This window comes from Gavialis gangeticus, unplaced genomic scaffold, assembly GCF_001723915.1.
Source record: "Gavialis gangeticus isolate Ggan-Ray unplaced genomic scaffold, GavGan_comp1, whole genome shotgun sequence".
NCBI lineage: Eukaryota > Metazoa > Chordata > Crocodylia > Gavialidae > Gavialis > Gavialis gangeticus.
The window spans coordinates 47404358-47420844 of record NW_017728993.1 but is presented as its reverse complement, the minus strand read 5'-3'; the positions used below and the strand labels follow the sequence as shown (position 1 = coordinate 47420844).

At 42.7% G+C, this 16487-nt stretch overlaps 1 protein-coding gene across 2 annotated transcripts in view; it reads left to right on the top strand.

The window, feature by feature from the left end:
* Positions 1-16487, top strand: part of DPH5 (diphthamide biosynthesis 5) — a 60788-nt gene that overhangs the window by 18676 nt on the left and 25625 nt on the right. For both annotated transcript variants that reach the window (XM_019501695.1, XM_019501697.1), the window contains exons 3-4: positions 606-730; positions 5649-5757. In XM_019501695.1, coding sequence (XP_019357240.1) covers positions 606-730; positions 5649-5757 — 234 coding nt within the window. The remainder of the gene's footprint in view (positions 1-605; positions 731-5648; positions 5758-16487) is intronic.

Sequence of the window (16487 nt, the reverse complement as noted above, 5' to 3'; positions counted from 1 at the left end):
TCTGTCTAGGTCCCTTCCGACTCACTGATTCTATGATTCCATGGAATTATACTTGTGTTGAAAGTAGTGGAAGGATCAGATGCTACAAATGTTATTGGGGGTGCTGGTTGTAACTGTGTTGGTCTAAGGACATAGGCACGGAAGGTTCTTTGTGTAAATGTGATATCTTTTATTAGACCAACTAAATAGTTGGAAAATTGTTCTTTGCAAGATTTCAGGACAAACATCCTTCTCCCCATGCCTGAACACGGGTGTTTGTGCCCAAAAGCTTGCAAAGAACAAATATTCCAATTATTTCATTGGTTTAATAAAACATATCACATTTACCCAAAGAAACTTGACTACAAATGTTATATGTATGCACAATAAGGTCTGCATCATGGAGAGTCAGAGGTGGAGTGTGATTCTGAAATGCTTCCTCAGAGGATACTAATTAAAATGGTTTAAAGAATGGTTAATTACAACATGATATCAAGAATTAGGTCATGGCAGTTTCAGCTAATGTCTGATGTCTGTTTGGTTGGATGCCAGTATTGTGCTCATCAGAAGACAGAGGCTGAAACAAATGAAACTGTCTAATTTTGGTTTTTTATTTTAACCTTTAGGAGGAGTTTTATGGAAGGGAATTGATTCTGGCAGACCGAGAAACAGTGGAACAAGAGGCTGATAACATTTTAAAAGATGCTGATCTATTTGATGTTGCTTTTCTTGTAGTTGGTGATCCATTTGGGTAAGATGAGGCAATATTTTATTTATTGCTCTGGCTTTGATATTTGGCTACTATGCTTCCTGAATAAATGGGAGCTCACTTTTGCATAGCTGTAATTTCTTCACTGCAGTGAAGAAGTTGACCATTTTCAGAAACTGAAGTATTTGCTGTTCAGTTACTTGCATAACTGGCTACATCTGTGTTTCATGCAAAAAAATTAAAATTGTTCATGTCATTATTAGTCTTGCTTTGCAGTTCTCTCCCCCAAACAGCTTGCAAAACATCCTCATAAGATAAGAATACAGATCCACAAGCCCATAAATCACCCTTTCAGTAGTCCTGCAGCATTTGTAAAATTGCTTATCATTCTTCAAGCTGTCCTCCTTAAACTTATTCAGTGTCAGATTGTCTGCTAACTGAAGAAATTCTAGGCTATTACATAGTCAAGAAATGTATCATACATTGTAAGAGAGGGTGCTTTTTAATTACCATTTGTATTTATATACTGTGCGTATATGCAGTTACTTTCTAATTGAATGCTGCTTGTTGGTTGCAGATGCTTTTGGCTTTATCTATTATAGTCTTTAAGGACATCTGGGTCATTATAAATGTCTTATTAGTTTGGTTTATTAAGCCTCTTATTTCCATTACTTATTCCCAGCGGTAGCTATAGTCCTTTTCTATCACCAGAAGGATGTCCTTCTGCCTTTTCAGTCAAGCATCATCAATTTGTAATGTCAAACTATACAGAACAGCTCTTTGTCTCCAGCTGGTGATCCAAGATTTATATTACAGCATTAAAGGACGCAAGGAAAATTAAATCACTGAGTACACCGTTTGGGGTGTGTTTTTTCTATAAAAGAGAGGAGTAATATGTGCATGCCTGTCTAAATAGGGTAATTTATGTAAATATGGCTCCAAGGGAAACATCAAGCCATTCTTTTTAAACTAGTACTTAGCTACAGATGATGCTGCCTATTCAGAAATGTCAATACATACTGAAAATATAATTAATATTAAAATTAGGATTCAAATTAGGTTCAGTACTTGTATTCTCTTATGCCTATAAACCATAGATTAACAGTGTGTCAAAATGTAGTTGGAGCTTGCAAATAGATATCTTAACCTGCTTCCTCAAATTCCATAATAATGTTTTCAATGACAAAAACTTTGGTTTTTATTCATTATAGCTTAGTATGCCTTGGAATTCTACCTTCCCAACTACTGCATATTGTCTGAATATGAACGCTTTTAGCTTCTGGGTCTGTAGCCAGAGTCATGTACACAGACCCTAGTACCTATATTAGAGCCCCATTGACTTAAGTGACTATCATGAGGATCATATTGTAGGATTGGGACCTTAAAATTTAACTGAAGAAATCATATTTGTATTGTATAGCAGAGGTTTCAGAGATATAGCCTGAAAACCAGCTCTGGCCCACAGAGCTGTGTCATTTGGCTCACAGGGCTTCTGGAGGGCCTAGAAATTTGGAGGTGGGGCCCACTGACAAATTTCAAGGTACGGAGCCCTGTTGGGGACACATTTTGACAGTGGCATGGCAAGTGATAGATGAATTAATCCCCACAACTCTTTGAGTCAGCAAAGCACTACTTGCCCCACTGCTAGAGATGTGTTTGTGAGGCTCCCTGCTGTCCAAATCTGGCCCACAGGACCAAGTGAGTTTGACACCCCTGTTCCAGGGCATTGCATATATCACATGGTCACAAGTTTTAAACTCTAAAGTTCCTTGGTATACTTCTGAAAAGCACTTATTTAGATGCCTTAGCACTTAGTATAGATTTGACTGCTTAACTTTAAGCAGCAGTGTAGAAATATATAGTATGGGAAGATGTAGAGAATCCCTTTTAATTTAGGGTGATATTTAGTCTTCTAAATCATTGCTAAATCACTTGGGATGGGCAGGAAAGCTTTGCAAAAAAACAAGGAATATATAGAAATTAGGTAGTCTACATTTTTTGTTATTCAAGTATCAAATGTTGCTGCTAATTAAAACTATCTGAAGAAAATGTGGATTGATTTTCTGCAATATATATAAAACTCATAATGCCTATGATGTAAATTGACCAACTTACAAGCAGGATAACACTACAGGCGACCCTTGCCATTTGCAGGGGATACGTTCTCATATCCCCTGTGAATGTCAAAATCCGCGAATAAGGCACTGCGTTTGTGAACACAGTGCCCTTGGCGGCTGGGGGCACGGCTCCAGCAGCGATGGCGGGAACGTGGTGGTGGGAGCACGGCAGCAGGAAGCACGGAGCTCCCGAGGAGCTCTGGTAAGTGTTTAAAGTGTATTTAAAATGTGGGTTTGGCATCTGCGAATATCTGAAACTGCGAATAATGAGGGTTTCTTGTATATATATCAAACTGTTGGTGTATGCAAGCTTAGGAGCACTAACAGCAAAGAACAGTGTTTTGAAGGTAACTGGCTTACTTCAGTTCTTCCTCTCACTAATTATCCCAAGTATTCCTGTTCCACAGGGGGTCTCTAGGGTCTCTAGTGGCTGAGGGCAAGATTGGCCTGTCCTTTTGAAAATCCTATGGGAAGAGAAGCTGGGGAAGTCCATAACTTGACTTCAGAGTTTTCAAGTCTATTTGCCTCCAAGATGGAAGGAAATGTAGTAGGGGTATAGGTGGACTTGTAGCCCTGCAGACTAGGATACCCTAGTCAAGCCCCTTTCTACAAGTGGCAGCTGCATTCAAAATATCCAAATCTTTTTTTTCCCCAAACAGGTGGCTCTCTGTAGCAGTAATTGCAATAGTAAATATACTAGAGTAGACCTGATGACTTTTAGCTTTGTCATCAGACAGCATGGTGACTTTAAAAAACAAAAATCCACCTTTAGTCTATGCTAGTGCTCCCCTCGTTGCTGCTCCCAGTAAAAGTGCACTGATAGCAGAACAGTGATGGGAAAAGTGGTAGTGTTGGGCTGTCCAACTAGTGTAAACAGGGTTGTGAGGGGTTAAATTGCAGCCCACAGTCTTGTTGGTGTGGCTCCAAAACCCAGGTAGTGAATGCCCTGCTGTTCCCTCCTACAACCCTTGCCCACTACCAAATTTGGGGTCTTCAGGCATCACTGGCAACCCAAATCAGTGGCGGGAGAAGGTGGGGAGTGAACAGCAGTGTTGTTCACACCTTGGATTCTAAAACCATCCAGCCCATGAGGGTCTGCGTGGGGCCCATGGGGCCAAATAGGCTGGACCATGCTGCTGTAGACAAAGGCGTGGAGGGCCTGACTCCTTCAGGCCTCCTGCTACAATTAGCAGAGTCCTCAAGCACATCACTTGCAGCTGTGCTGTGGTCCTCCTGGGGGAGGTCCAATGCGAGTAAATGCTGGCTGGAACAGATTTCAGTAAATAAAGCCAGCTGGTCCCCAGATCCATCATTAGCAAACCCACAAAGTCTTACAGAGCCCTTGTCTCTCAGATGCAAAGAGAAGAGGACAAGTCAGCCTCTCAGAGCAGATGTGCTCAAATTCCCTTCAGAAAGGGGAGGGGATGGTTCAGCTGTTAATGAGAAGGCTGTTCTATGCCCAGACCACCTTAGTGCTGCTCTCCTGAGGATGGGAGCCTATTTCTGGCCACTTCCGAACTTCCCAACATTCAGACCCTTAGGCTTAATCTGCTGCAACGAGGTTGATTTTTAGAAAACAGCTCTTCCTCTTACCCCTCCCAGCAGCTGCCACATTTGAGTCAATATCTGAGACCCCTGATCATGCCACAGAATGGAAGTGAGAGGGGCAGTAAGGATGGGAAAATGCCTGGCTAGAGGTAGAAGGAACTCTGTTAGGCTTAGGCTGAAACCACAGAGGAGGTCATGGCTAAAGCAGTCTTCCTGTTTAACTAGTCCACTCAGCCAGATGCTGTTTCTTTCCTTGCTTACCTCCATGGCATGAGCTGTATTGTCTGAGGTGCCTTGGGGAAAAGGAGGCAGCTGAAGCCATTGTTCAGATTTGATAGATTTTTAAGAGTATTTTCGCATTTCACATATAATATGGAAAACATGGTACTTCCTGCACATCCCTGTGAGCATGTGTGCTATTTGCAATCAAGATTAGATTTCAGTGCAGTTTTGATGCTGAAAGTACTCGTGGTCTACATCTGGACAAAACTCTCAACAATTCTGCTGTGAGTTTTGCCCAGCTCTGAGGACTATAGGTCCATTTTGATTGATGCACCAAATACAGCTCTATGGTAAGTTTAAGTGGCAATTTCCCCTGTTTACTTCAGGAATAAATATAATCCCTCATTTGTATGTTCCTTACAAATTTCAGTGCTGTTTCTCAGAGCCTCTGTGGACTGGTACTTAAACATCTCTCTTATAAATATATTTTACCAGCCAAATATTTGTCCAGTGAATTAATGCATATCTGCTACATGGGAAAATAAACAGTACTCTTCAGACTGTAAAAAGTTCTATGCACTGTATAGTGCTGTCCCCCATCATGTTCACAGAGGCTGTCAGAACAAGTCTGGTTGCACAGTAATTAAGGAGACACCCGAGTTACGCTGGAGTTGCTCTCTGCTGAGTAAAACTGAGTTTGCTCTTCAACAGATGTCCAGTAAGCACCTGCAAAAGACAAAGGGCAAACAGAATTTTCCTCTTAGAGTGGCTGCCAAAAGTTACTTTAAAAAGCAACAATTGTGCTACTGTTGTAGCTTGAACTTTATGAGAAAGCTGCTAGGAGCAGTGAAATGCTGTGGCTGTCTCTAATTTCAGCCTTGGAGGACCAAATATGGAAGCCCTTTTCTGGGATTTATTGTTGTGGGGAAGTCAGTCTGGCTACTGCTGCCCTCTTGGCACTCAGCACAACATTAATTTATGAGGCATTTTGATTTTACTTTCAAAACAAGCTACAGTGGTGGTGACAGTTGCTGAAATCTTCTCAGTCTAATGCATTTCCCTCCGTATCACAGGGCCACAACACACAGCGATCTAGTTCTACGTGCAGTAAAGCTGGGGATTCCATACAGGGTTATTCATAATGCTTCCATAATGAATGCAGTGGGCTGCTGTGGATTACAGGTAACTCTTCTATACATACTGTTTTTACAACTGAAAAAAATTAGAATAAATGGCCGCTGCTGTTGTGCATTCATTAAAGGGCTGTATGATGTAGTCCAAGAGACAAAGCTGTAGAATTGCTAATATTCTAAATGTGCTGTAGAATAGTCAAAATGTGCTAATATTTCCTTTTCAGTGAGCTACATATGTTATCACTGTGTCATGTAGTGTTGGGAAAGTGAATGGTTCCTTTGTACTGATGTTTGTGTAAAAACAGCGTGCAACAATTCTGGATTTTTTATTCACAAATAAAACCAGTAACTCAAAAACTAGGCAGTATTTTCTAGATATCTTTTATACGTGAAACATTTTGTGTGTATAATAACTATTGTTCTCTTCAGTTTCTTCTCATAGGGGTGGACAAATGGACAGTGTAATTCTCAAATTGAAGTTGTTATTCTGTTGAGAAATATGCTGCTACTGAAAATAAAATCAGAATGTACATGATTCTCTGTATGGTGCCCCCTTCAGATTATAAACAATGCCTGAATTCAGGCACCCTCCTAAGTGTCTATTCATTCTCTGTATGGTGGCCAACAGCAAAGAGATAAATGAACTTTATAAGGGGAGTACAAGGATGAGGCTTGACTTTTTTTTGATTGTTTGTTGCGTGGCTGGTAGGTTAGTTAGTGTGGATCTTAAATGAGGTTCAGAAAATTAGGGACCTATTTAAAATATTTAAGAGAATACCTTGATAATAATCTCTGTGTACATCCTTAAATCTTCTGTTCTGTTCCCTTCTCTTTCTTCCCTGTAGCTGTAGGAAGTGACATTGTTTCAAAGGAAGGAGTGAAAATAGCTCCAACCCCACAAGTGGATGATGGAGTGTTTTTGTTTTAAGCGTGTAGGGAAAATAGGTGCTTACTGGCTAGAGAGCCACAGGAACTGCCTGACAGAAGTCAATCTTTGGGGTGCCCCAATATTTATAATAGTTTCCATTGTACAATTCCATAATATACATATAGTTTCTGCTTTCAACAGAGTTAAAGCAACACTCTCTGGCTGATGTTTGGCAAGGAAATACTAAATGGCTTCCTTTCACAGGCATCCAGCAAACTCACTCTCTTTTTCATAAAGAAAAATGTTCAAGTAACTTGCATTGTTACTAATCCTATGTATTATAGTTATTTGCAACTTCCACTTCATTATTTTTGTTTGTTTTCCTTTGTTGGTCTTGTTAGTAACAGATTTGTTGGCCCTATGCTCAGCCCTATCTCTTTCTTCCCCCAAGGAACTTACCGTCTAAGGCATTAAACCTGACACTGGCTTCTTAAGTGTGGGCCCCTCTGTAGCACTCCATCAAAGCTGATGAGGCTGAATGGGAGCACAGGGCTCTGCCCAAGGGGACCCAGCAATGAAAACAGCCTAGGCCAGTCAGTGGTTCTCAACCTTTTTAGACTAATAACACTCCTCAGAAAATGCTGTCTTAGTTTTCACTAATTTTTTTTTTTACTACCAAAAAATAATAGATCAATTCTTTTGTTGCAAAGAACTCAGAAAGCTCACAGCAGGTCAGAATGCTTTTAACAGTATGGATTCCTATTTGAAATTTCTGGGTTTATCTTGTGAATCAAGTGTAGGTGTTTGCACTCCTAATGGTGCTAATATTGTTCAGCACTCATGGCACCCTTAAAAGAATCTTATTTGACCCTTCTCTGTTGCAGGAGGAAGGTGCACTTCCCAGCCTGAAGTAGGGAGAAGTACTTGTTTAGCTTTTGTTTTTAGCAAACAGCAGACACCCCCAAACTTAAACTGAAAAACCCAACGGCTTTATTTTGGCAATTGCCAGAAACTGCATAGCCACAAGCAGTACCCATGCTGTTGCATCTATCCTGGAACATAAATGCTAAATGTGACATTAGTAATGACATGACTCCCCTGGGAGTACTTTCTGGGCAAGACCTGCTTATCTGTGTAAGACACAAAGTGAACTGTCTTTTAGGAAGGAAACGGACTCCTTGGTGTTAAAATTCTACATTGAGAGCAGACAGGTGGCAGCTGTCACATGTCTGTATTTAGTGGGTAGGATAGAACAAGGCATAGCGTGAGCTGCTTTTTTGTCTGGCTTCTAGCGCATGTAAAGTTTGCCTCTGTTGTCTGGAGCTGGTAGCTGGCTTCTACTGCTCATGGGCATGCAATATTCTCTCTTTGCCAGTAGGAAAAAACCTGCAGGATTCACAGCCTCAGAGAGTGCAGGTGACTGTTAACACTTGCATAGCTTTTTCTGAAAGATGGTTGGACCATGGAGCTATTGATATGAGTGGCAGGTGAGAGGTGGCTCTTCTACTTACTACTCTAATCAGGATTTGGTTAAAATAGCCTGTGCTTAGGTCACATACACAAACTTCCATAGCTGCACAGCTTTATCCAATGCTGAGGGAGCAGACCTTAAAGGAAATGGGAGGATATTTACCATAGCAGTAATCTCTTTCCTTCCTGATGTGTAAAGCACTACCTTCTCATAAGCTGGTCATTCTCACTGGTGTGGAAAACATGGTGTGGAAGTCCAGCATTACTGAACAAGTCCATAACCAGCATCCTCAAGGGAACAAACAGTTAATGAAGGCTAGGGAGATAAGCATTAACATGGCTACTGTAATATATTTAAGATCATGACTATTTACATCGTCCCTCAGCAGTCTGCTTTTTATGTGTCTTTTTTTGTGAGCAATTGCTTTTTGAAGCATTGAGTTACTATTATCTAGTGTGCCAGGGATTCCTCTTATGTTTCACCACAAAAAGGGTTGGGCACATAATCTGATTGTGATAGGGTTTTTTTTCTTACTCTGCTAGTAAAAAACAGGAAACACCTTTATAGGTTGTTCTGAAAACTATATGTACACTGAGTTGTAGCAGCTGATTAGGCTCTGTCTGCAAGAAATACAATTACTGCCCAAGCTGCTCACAAAGAATGTGTCTCTTGTCACCAGAGCAATGTTTAATTTTTTTCTATGCTACCTATAATATGCAGTTAGTCCTACAAGATGAACCCTCATGCTGTGAACTGACAGTTTCTAGAACTCAGAGAGCAGAAAGGTATTTCTTTCTATTCTGTACATCAAAAGTACAGAACACAGATGAATACAGATATGAGGAAAATATATATCCCACTCCAAAAGTGCACATGCAGTATAGATCTGTAGCATTGTTCCAGAGAATCAGAACAGTGTGGTCATGTTAAAGACCAGCTGCATTAAAATGTTGAAGTAGCTACTGCATTGTTTCATATAACCTTAAGGTTTTGTAAAGCCCTATAATGCTGGAGTTCTGGAAACAACATTTTCTTGAGGAAAAACATGGTGGGAAAGTGCCATGTGTGGTTGCCGTTAATCTCTGTGGCTCTAGTTAACATCATTTCCCAGTCACTGGGACTGAACTCCATTCTAAATGCCCTGCAATTCCAGATCTGGGTGAACAGAACAGTCCTGTCAGGGAAGATGGGGAAGGGGATGCACTCCCACAGGGTTCAAGTAGAAGGCTTTGATGGATAGTGATTACTGGGCCACTTCAGCTTTCTTCCATGCAGCAGCTGAGCTGAACTTCTTCAGGCATTAGGAAGTCAAACACTTTGAGCAATGACCTCAGCTCTGCCCCAGCTCAGCATCTTCAAGAAGGAGTCATGGCCTCATCACCATTTCCTCCTGCAATGATATCGCCTGTAGGTACAAGAAAGGGATGGGCTCAGCCTACGTTCCTCGTGTTTTAGCTCTGCCTGCATTCAATCTTTCAGACTTTGGGGCTTAACGTCTTGGCCTCTAGATCAGTGGTCTCCAAACTTTTTTTGATTGCGCACCCCTATCAGTAAAAAATTTTTGAGCATGCACCCCCAATATATGTATATTTATATAAATATATATATAAATTGAAGTTCTAATATTTTCTTCCTGCACCCCACTTTGGAGACCACAGCTCTAGATGGCAAAGGCAGAGGTGCATGCTAAGAAAACTCAGAACGTCTGATTTACACCCACTTTTTTTGCAATCTTGATTGCACGTTCTGGATCTGACTGAACAGGCTGCTGACTGGGGTTGTCAGACTGGCAGCTACTATGCAGAAATTTAGGCTGACACAATCTTCCCGTGCACTTGTAGAGCAGATGGTCAAAACGTGGTTGAGACATACAGAATCAGTAGTTCATAGGTCTGTTATACTTGCATAAAAGATGCGATAGTCAGATAACTGCATATTAGCATTGACCTCCAATTACGTGAGAATGCGGGCAAGAAGCAGCTTGTGAATTTTCCCTCTGTCCCATAGGCCAGCACTAGAAAAATTGAGGTAGCACTGAAATGTGAGGCAAAAGAGTAGCTATGTGGATAGTCCTAAAGATCAGGGCTTTCGAGGAGGAGAACTAGAGGAGCAAAGAGGTTGGCTAATGAGACTGAAGGCAGAGAGAGAGTGAGGGAGAGGAACTTGGTACTATTTAGATGAAGAGGGATTAACATGAGCAAATCCATCTCATTTTTGTTTGCAGTGTCCATTTTGGCAGTTGAATCCAGCTGGCTCTTGGCCTTCAGTAGCTGAGAAGTAGCCTTCTCTGCACGGTCCTTGCATGACCCTACTTTTATAATCCCTCCACCATTTGGTTGTCTGACTCAACAAGCAGCTGTAAAAGGAAGTGGTCTGGCCCTAGGTGGTCAGCAGCATCTATTGTGTTGTGGTGACCCATGCTCTTGCCTCATGAACAAATGGTAGAAAGGAAAGGCTCAAATTGGTCCTTTGGCATATCTTTTTTCCTTTAGTATGAGGAGCAGTGTGGTAGCTCCAGGGCCATAAACACCCTTCTTCCTAGTTAGTGCTTCTCATCTCTTTCTTGTGGGAGCATTGTGGGACATACATGATTACGAACCAGAAGAAGAAGCGTCAGCCACCACTGGGAAAACGGTGTTGCTGGTTACACAAGCATAATTTTAAAGGGGAATTCGGTAAAATGCCAAATAACTTGGCTGGATCTAGGTTTTTTCAAAGTTAACCATGCAATTTTATGTAGATCAATAAATGTCTGTCTGGTCCCTCTGTTCTGTATGTAAATAATTGCACTAGCTAACCAATTAACATTTCCCAAAGTAACTACATCCTGAAGTAAGTTTGCATTTTAGCCAGTCATTGGTATATTTATAACTAAAACCTACAAGTGTAGCATATTTATGGATGCTTATCAGAGTAGTGCCTGAGCACCTCACAAATGAGGAATTCAACTTCCTACTACCCTTTTCAAGTAGGGAAGCATTATTTACAGAAGGAGAACTGAGGCAGGCAGTGATTACACGGATTGCCTGAGGTCAGACTACAAGAGTAGAACTCTGCATTCTTGACTCTCTTACGCCTTATCCGCAAGACAGTCATTCCTCCCTCAAATGTGAGAAACCTCATCCAGAGCATTTTTCATTCATATAAAGTGGTAAACAACCCATCTTCAATGTCGCTTGTTGGTTTTCCTGGTAAAATCCTTCTTTCTTGCTTTCATTATTAAGTTAGCACTTCTTTTGCATATTAAATAAATACCAACTCTGTGCAACTTAGCCTCATTTGTTGCTTCCATTGTTGTGCAACTTATAGCATCTTATGTCATGACTGTATATGTCTGTGAAACAGATGAAATCAGGCTAAATTTGAGTTTCAAATCAGGCACCTGCATTTCAAATTAATAATGGGGTAACAGGGGAAGAGAACTTTTCCTTTAGTGTCATCATATGCAAAGAGTTTGAGGTTCTGCACTGCTACTGCTCCCCCACTGCCAAATTTCTAAGCCCTGTGAGCCAAATGACTTAGCCACATGTGTGGGATTGGGGCCATGAGTGTGATCTGGTGTAGAGGCTGGTTCTGGCATGTAGGCATCAAGCCCCAGGTGGGTCAGCTCCATGCACCAGATTGCGCCTGTGGACTGGATTCATCCACAGACTGATGCTGTGCCACTAATCTGCCCTACGGGACCAGTCTGAACCACTGGTGCTCAACTCCTGGGCTGCACAGCTGTCATTCAACTACAGGGTTCTCCATAGGCCCGGAAATTTGGAAGCAGGGCAGTGATGGCATCAATTACTGTGGCTTCCAGATCTGTAGCAGTTCATGCTGTCACTGTTCCCCTGGCCCTATTGGCAAATTTCCAGATCCGTGGGGAGCCCATTGAGTTGGATGGCACAGCCCAGTGACTGGGGCTAGGCTGGTGTGCAGGGCTGCTCCACAGCTGGATCCAGCAGTTAGAGTTGGGCCAGTGTGGTTGATTGCACCCATGCACTGACCCTGCGTACTGACCTTGTGCAGGATCCAGGCTGTGAACTGACCAGCCCATGGGATCCAGCCCATAGACTGGCTCCTCAGCACTCATCCAGTCCATGGAGCCTGAAGGTTGAGCACCACTGGTCTGGACCAGTATAGACCAGTTTGATATCATTTAAACCAATTTAAATAAGGAGTAACTTATTTGAAGATTTGAGTTTTACAGCAATGTGAAGCCACTAAACTGAAGGCAAGTTAGAGGTGCACCTTATAGACAACTGAAACAGAGATGCATAAGTTTTCATGAACTCCTGAGCTGTGGTTCACTAAAGGTATACCTTTGTCTTGCTTTCTGTCTGACTTCAGACTAATAGGACAAACTATCTCTGTCCACTAACCTGAGATTACGATCTAGCTTGTTCTCTCACCTCATGTACTTTTCTTCGCCTTTGCAATTTTGTTAGTACTTGCTCTAAGTACTAACAAACAGTATTTTTTTTAAACTAGAGGTGCACCAATATATTGGTCCACTATCAGATCGGTACTGATGTAAAGAAAACTGGCTGTATCAGATATTGGCCTAATGGGGCTGATAATTTGGCCAATAAATGCCTATCTTGCATACAACTGTAGCTGCAGTATAGCACACAGGCAGCAAGGAGCAGAGCCTGGCAGCCTGGAGAGCTGACTCCAGCTGGTAAATCTGGTATGGTGGAAAGGGAAGGGATGGAGGAGGGAAGGGGCATGGGGGGAACAGATCAATGCCCCCCGTAGTGAGGGAAGGGGCAGGGACAGGAGCAGGGTTGGGTGGGGTGGGTGTGGGACAAAGCTGTGCCTTATAGGGGGGAGGTGGCTCCCGCCACTGCTTGCACCCTGGGAGGGCATGGTGGGGGGCATGTGCCCCTTGGATCTGTGCAAGGCAGGGCAGGCTGCATGGGGCTCTTCTAGGCAGGAGCTGGGCTTCGAGTGGGTGCTGGCGGCTCTGAGGATGCTGTATCTATCCCAAATTTTGCTGCCCCTCTGCTCCCAGCACCGGTGCTGCTAGCCACCTGGCGCAGCCCTGGCTCTTCCCAGTGCACAGGTGGAGGCGAGGCATTGAGCCAGGGCTGTGGCTGGTGGTGGCGGCACTGGAAGCTGAGGGGGGTGAAATTTGGGGTGGATGCAGCATCCTTCCAGTGCCACCAGCGCCTGCTCTGAGCCCAGCCCCCACTTGGAAGAGCCCCAGACAGCCCCGGCTACAGCCTACCTTGCCCCTCCGCGTGCAGATCCGGGGTGCAAGCAATGGCAGGACTCACCTTCCCACCCAGCCACGAGCCCCAGCTCTGGCCATCCCCCCTCCCCTCCCCGCATGGGCAGCACTTGTCCCTATTCCAGCCCTACCCCCTTCCTCACCACGGGGGCCATTGATCTGCCCCCCACCACACCCCTTCCTTCCCCGCCTCCCTTTCAACCACACCAGACTTACCAGCTGGAGGGAGCTGTATTGGAAATCAGATTGGTATCAGCCAATACACCCCCTTAAATATCGGCTATTGGTATTGGCCCCAGAAATCTCCATCAGTGCACCCCTATTTTTTATATATTAATAACAGTGTTTAAAATAACATAATAATTATCTATAGGATCCTTAATAACAAAAAAGAAAGAAAAACAGCCATCTTTTTGTATTTAAAGGAAACAGAAAGCATTGCACGTAGTTGGTGTTGATGCTGAGTTCAAGGAGTGAAGAGTGAAAAGAATGGACCCTTCTGTTTGCAGTGCTTTTGTTACATTTCAGTAGAAGCAGCCAGCACGCTCTATGGTAGGGGTTGTCAACTGGGGGTACGTTGAAAGGTCCCAAAGGGTACGCGGGGGCAGGTGGGGACAAAGCACTGCCACCCCGTGCCACTGCCTCACAGGTGCAGGGCCAGGGTGGGGCGAGAGCAGGGCTACACAGATGCTGCGCTGCTGTTGCTCCACCACTCACCATGCCCCTGCTCCAGGTCCAGCTGCTCACCACCTTCCCCCGCCTGCTCGGCATCCGGCCACTCGCCACCCCCCCTCCCCACCCCTTGGGTACACTTATTAAAAAGGGTTGAAAACCCCTGCTCTGTGGCACTGGAGTATGAGTCAGAGGACCTGACATCTTCTCTTCCTAGTTCTTACTACTTTTGTTTCACACAAAAATAATCCATCTTGAAGCTTTGGTTAAAATTTATACAAGTCCCTTGAATTTTTCACGTGTCTTAAGGCTGGCTTCTTTAGAGGCCACTTTTGGAAACTTCCAGCTAAGTTTCCTTAAACCAAAGAGAGGAACAAGAAATTTTTGCATTTTCAAAGGCATCCAGTCACTGGGCCCAACATAAAGCCTTTTCTGTTTGAAGTTCAGGAACTATTGTATAGGAGTGTCAGACAGGTATCCAACATTTCATATTTAATGCGAGTGACACTTGGGAAGTTGGATCTTGCACAAAATACACACCGCCCAGCCTTATGGCAAACTGCTTAATGAAGTAAACAGAAGTATCAAGATAGCTCTGAAATTCATTTGTTCATTCCCTCGGGAGATAAGGTTGTGTAATCACTGTGTGATATGATTGGTTCACTGAAGACCTACAGAGTTGTTCACAGTCTATTAAGCATCTACTTAAAACAAGATTAAACAGGAAGTTTAATCCTTACTTGTTTTATTCTGTACAAAATACCCCTTGATTATTGTGTTTTATACCTGTTTCGACAATATTAAGATTTAAATTTGGGTTTCTAGGACTTGATTCAGAGTCCATTTAAATCAATGGAAAGACTCTCACTGACATCAGTGAGCTTTGGATCAAGTCTGTAGTTGCTAGCTCACTTTGTTGGCTATATAAAGACAGAAGATGGGGTAGATGTGTACATTTGTAGGCTAACTAAATGAGAGAGAGCTTCAAAATTGCAAGTGCTTTTAATTTATAATGTTTCAGTAGTGTACAAATGTACAACTGCCCTCCGGTCAAAGTACTACTGTGAAGCACTTCAGAGTTATTTCTGTTTCACTCAGGTAATTTTTATATGGTTTAGGCTGATTTGTAGCTCTAGAACACTGTTATGTATCCCTCAATTTTTATAACTCTATAGATGCTGTGTCTGTCCCTTTCCTTATATCAGGCTGAAGTCTGTGACAGATGGATCCTCTATGAAGATGCTAGTCATTTAAAAAAAATACCTTTTGCCTCCTCTCTAATAGAGTTTTTTGTGAGCTTGTTGCTCTGTTTTAGATTGCAAGAGGCAGAGTACAAGAGACTTGTATCTGTCAGAATCTTTCAGCAAGAAAATGGCATATGTCTGCAGTGTATAGAGAAAGGAGGTTAAAATGTTAATCTTAATTATATTCTGTGAGTTCACAAATGATATTTTAAATTAATGCGTTTGTTCTGACACAAGAGCAGAGTCCAAGTATGTACAGACCTATAATGTGTGCAAAAACTCAGTATGTGGGAGAAAAATATATGCCTGTGAAAAAACAATTTCTTGGGACTAAGCTGCCCTTATTTAATAGGGTACTCAGTTTAACACATTTACTGTTTCAGTCCTACAAAATTGTCATATAGTGGTGAATTGCAATGGGTGCCTTTTTTGTTTTCTCCTTCATTTCCCAAAAGAAATATTCTACCTTGTGACAACCAAAAAAATAACGCTTTAAGAAAGTTTCTTTTTGTTAAACAAATTCATATAAGGATAAGTAGGATGAACATTTATGCCCCATCAATGAAGCATTGCAGCTTGTGGCTCTGGAGGCAATAGCTATGATATCTACTGAAAACACAAGTGTAAGTTATGAAAGGTGTAGAAGCAGTAGTGTAAATTTTAGTGCTGAAAATTGTTTCATTAGGTCATCAGAACTCATTAAAAGCATTCAAAAGTATTTTACAACTAAATGTACAGTATTCCCTCATCCAAGATGCACATGTGGCAGACCCTCATCTTTAAATGAAAGATACATAGTGAATTGTAGAATCATAGAAGTAGGGTTGGAGGGGACCTTGTAGATCTTCAAGTCCAACCCCCCGCCTGAGCAGGAGAAAAACTGGGCTCAAATTACTCCAGCCAGGTAGGCATCAAGCCTCCACTTAAAGACCCCCAGGGTAGGAGCCAGCACCACTTCCCTTGGAAGTTGGTTCCAGATCCTAGCTGCCTTAACTGTGAAGTAGTTCTTATGGATGTCTAATCTAAACCGACTTTCCAATAACTTGTGACCATTATTCCTTGTTATGCCAGGGGGTGCTAGGGGAAACAAGGTCTCTCCCAAACCCTTCTGGCCCCCCCCAGTGAGTTTATAGATGGTCACCAGGTCCTCCCTCAGCCTTCTCTTGTGAAGGCTGAACAGGTTCAGGTCCCACAGTCTCTCATTGTAGGGTCTGCCCTGTTGTCCCCGGATCATGTGGGTGGCCCTCCTCTGGACCCTCTCAATGTTGTCCACATCCCTCCTGAAGTGGGGCGCACAGAACTGGAC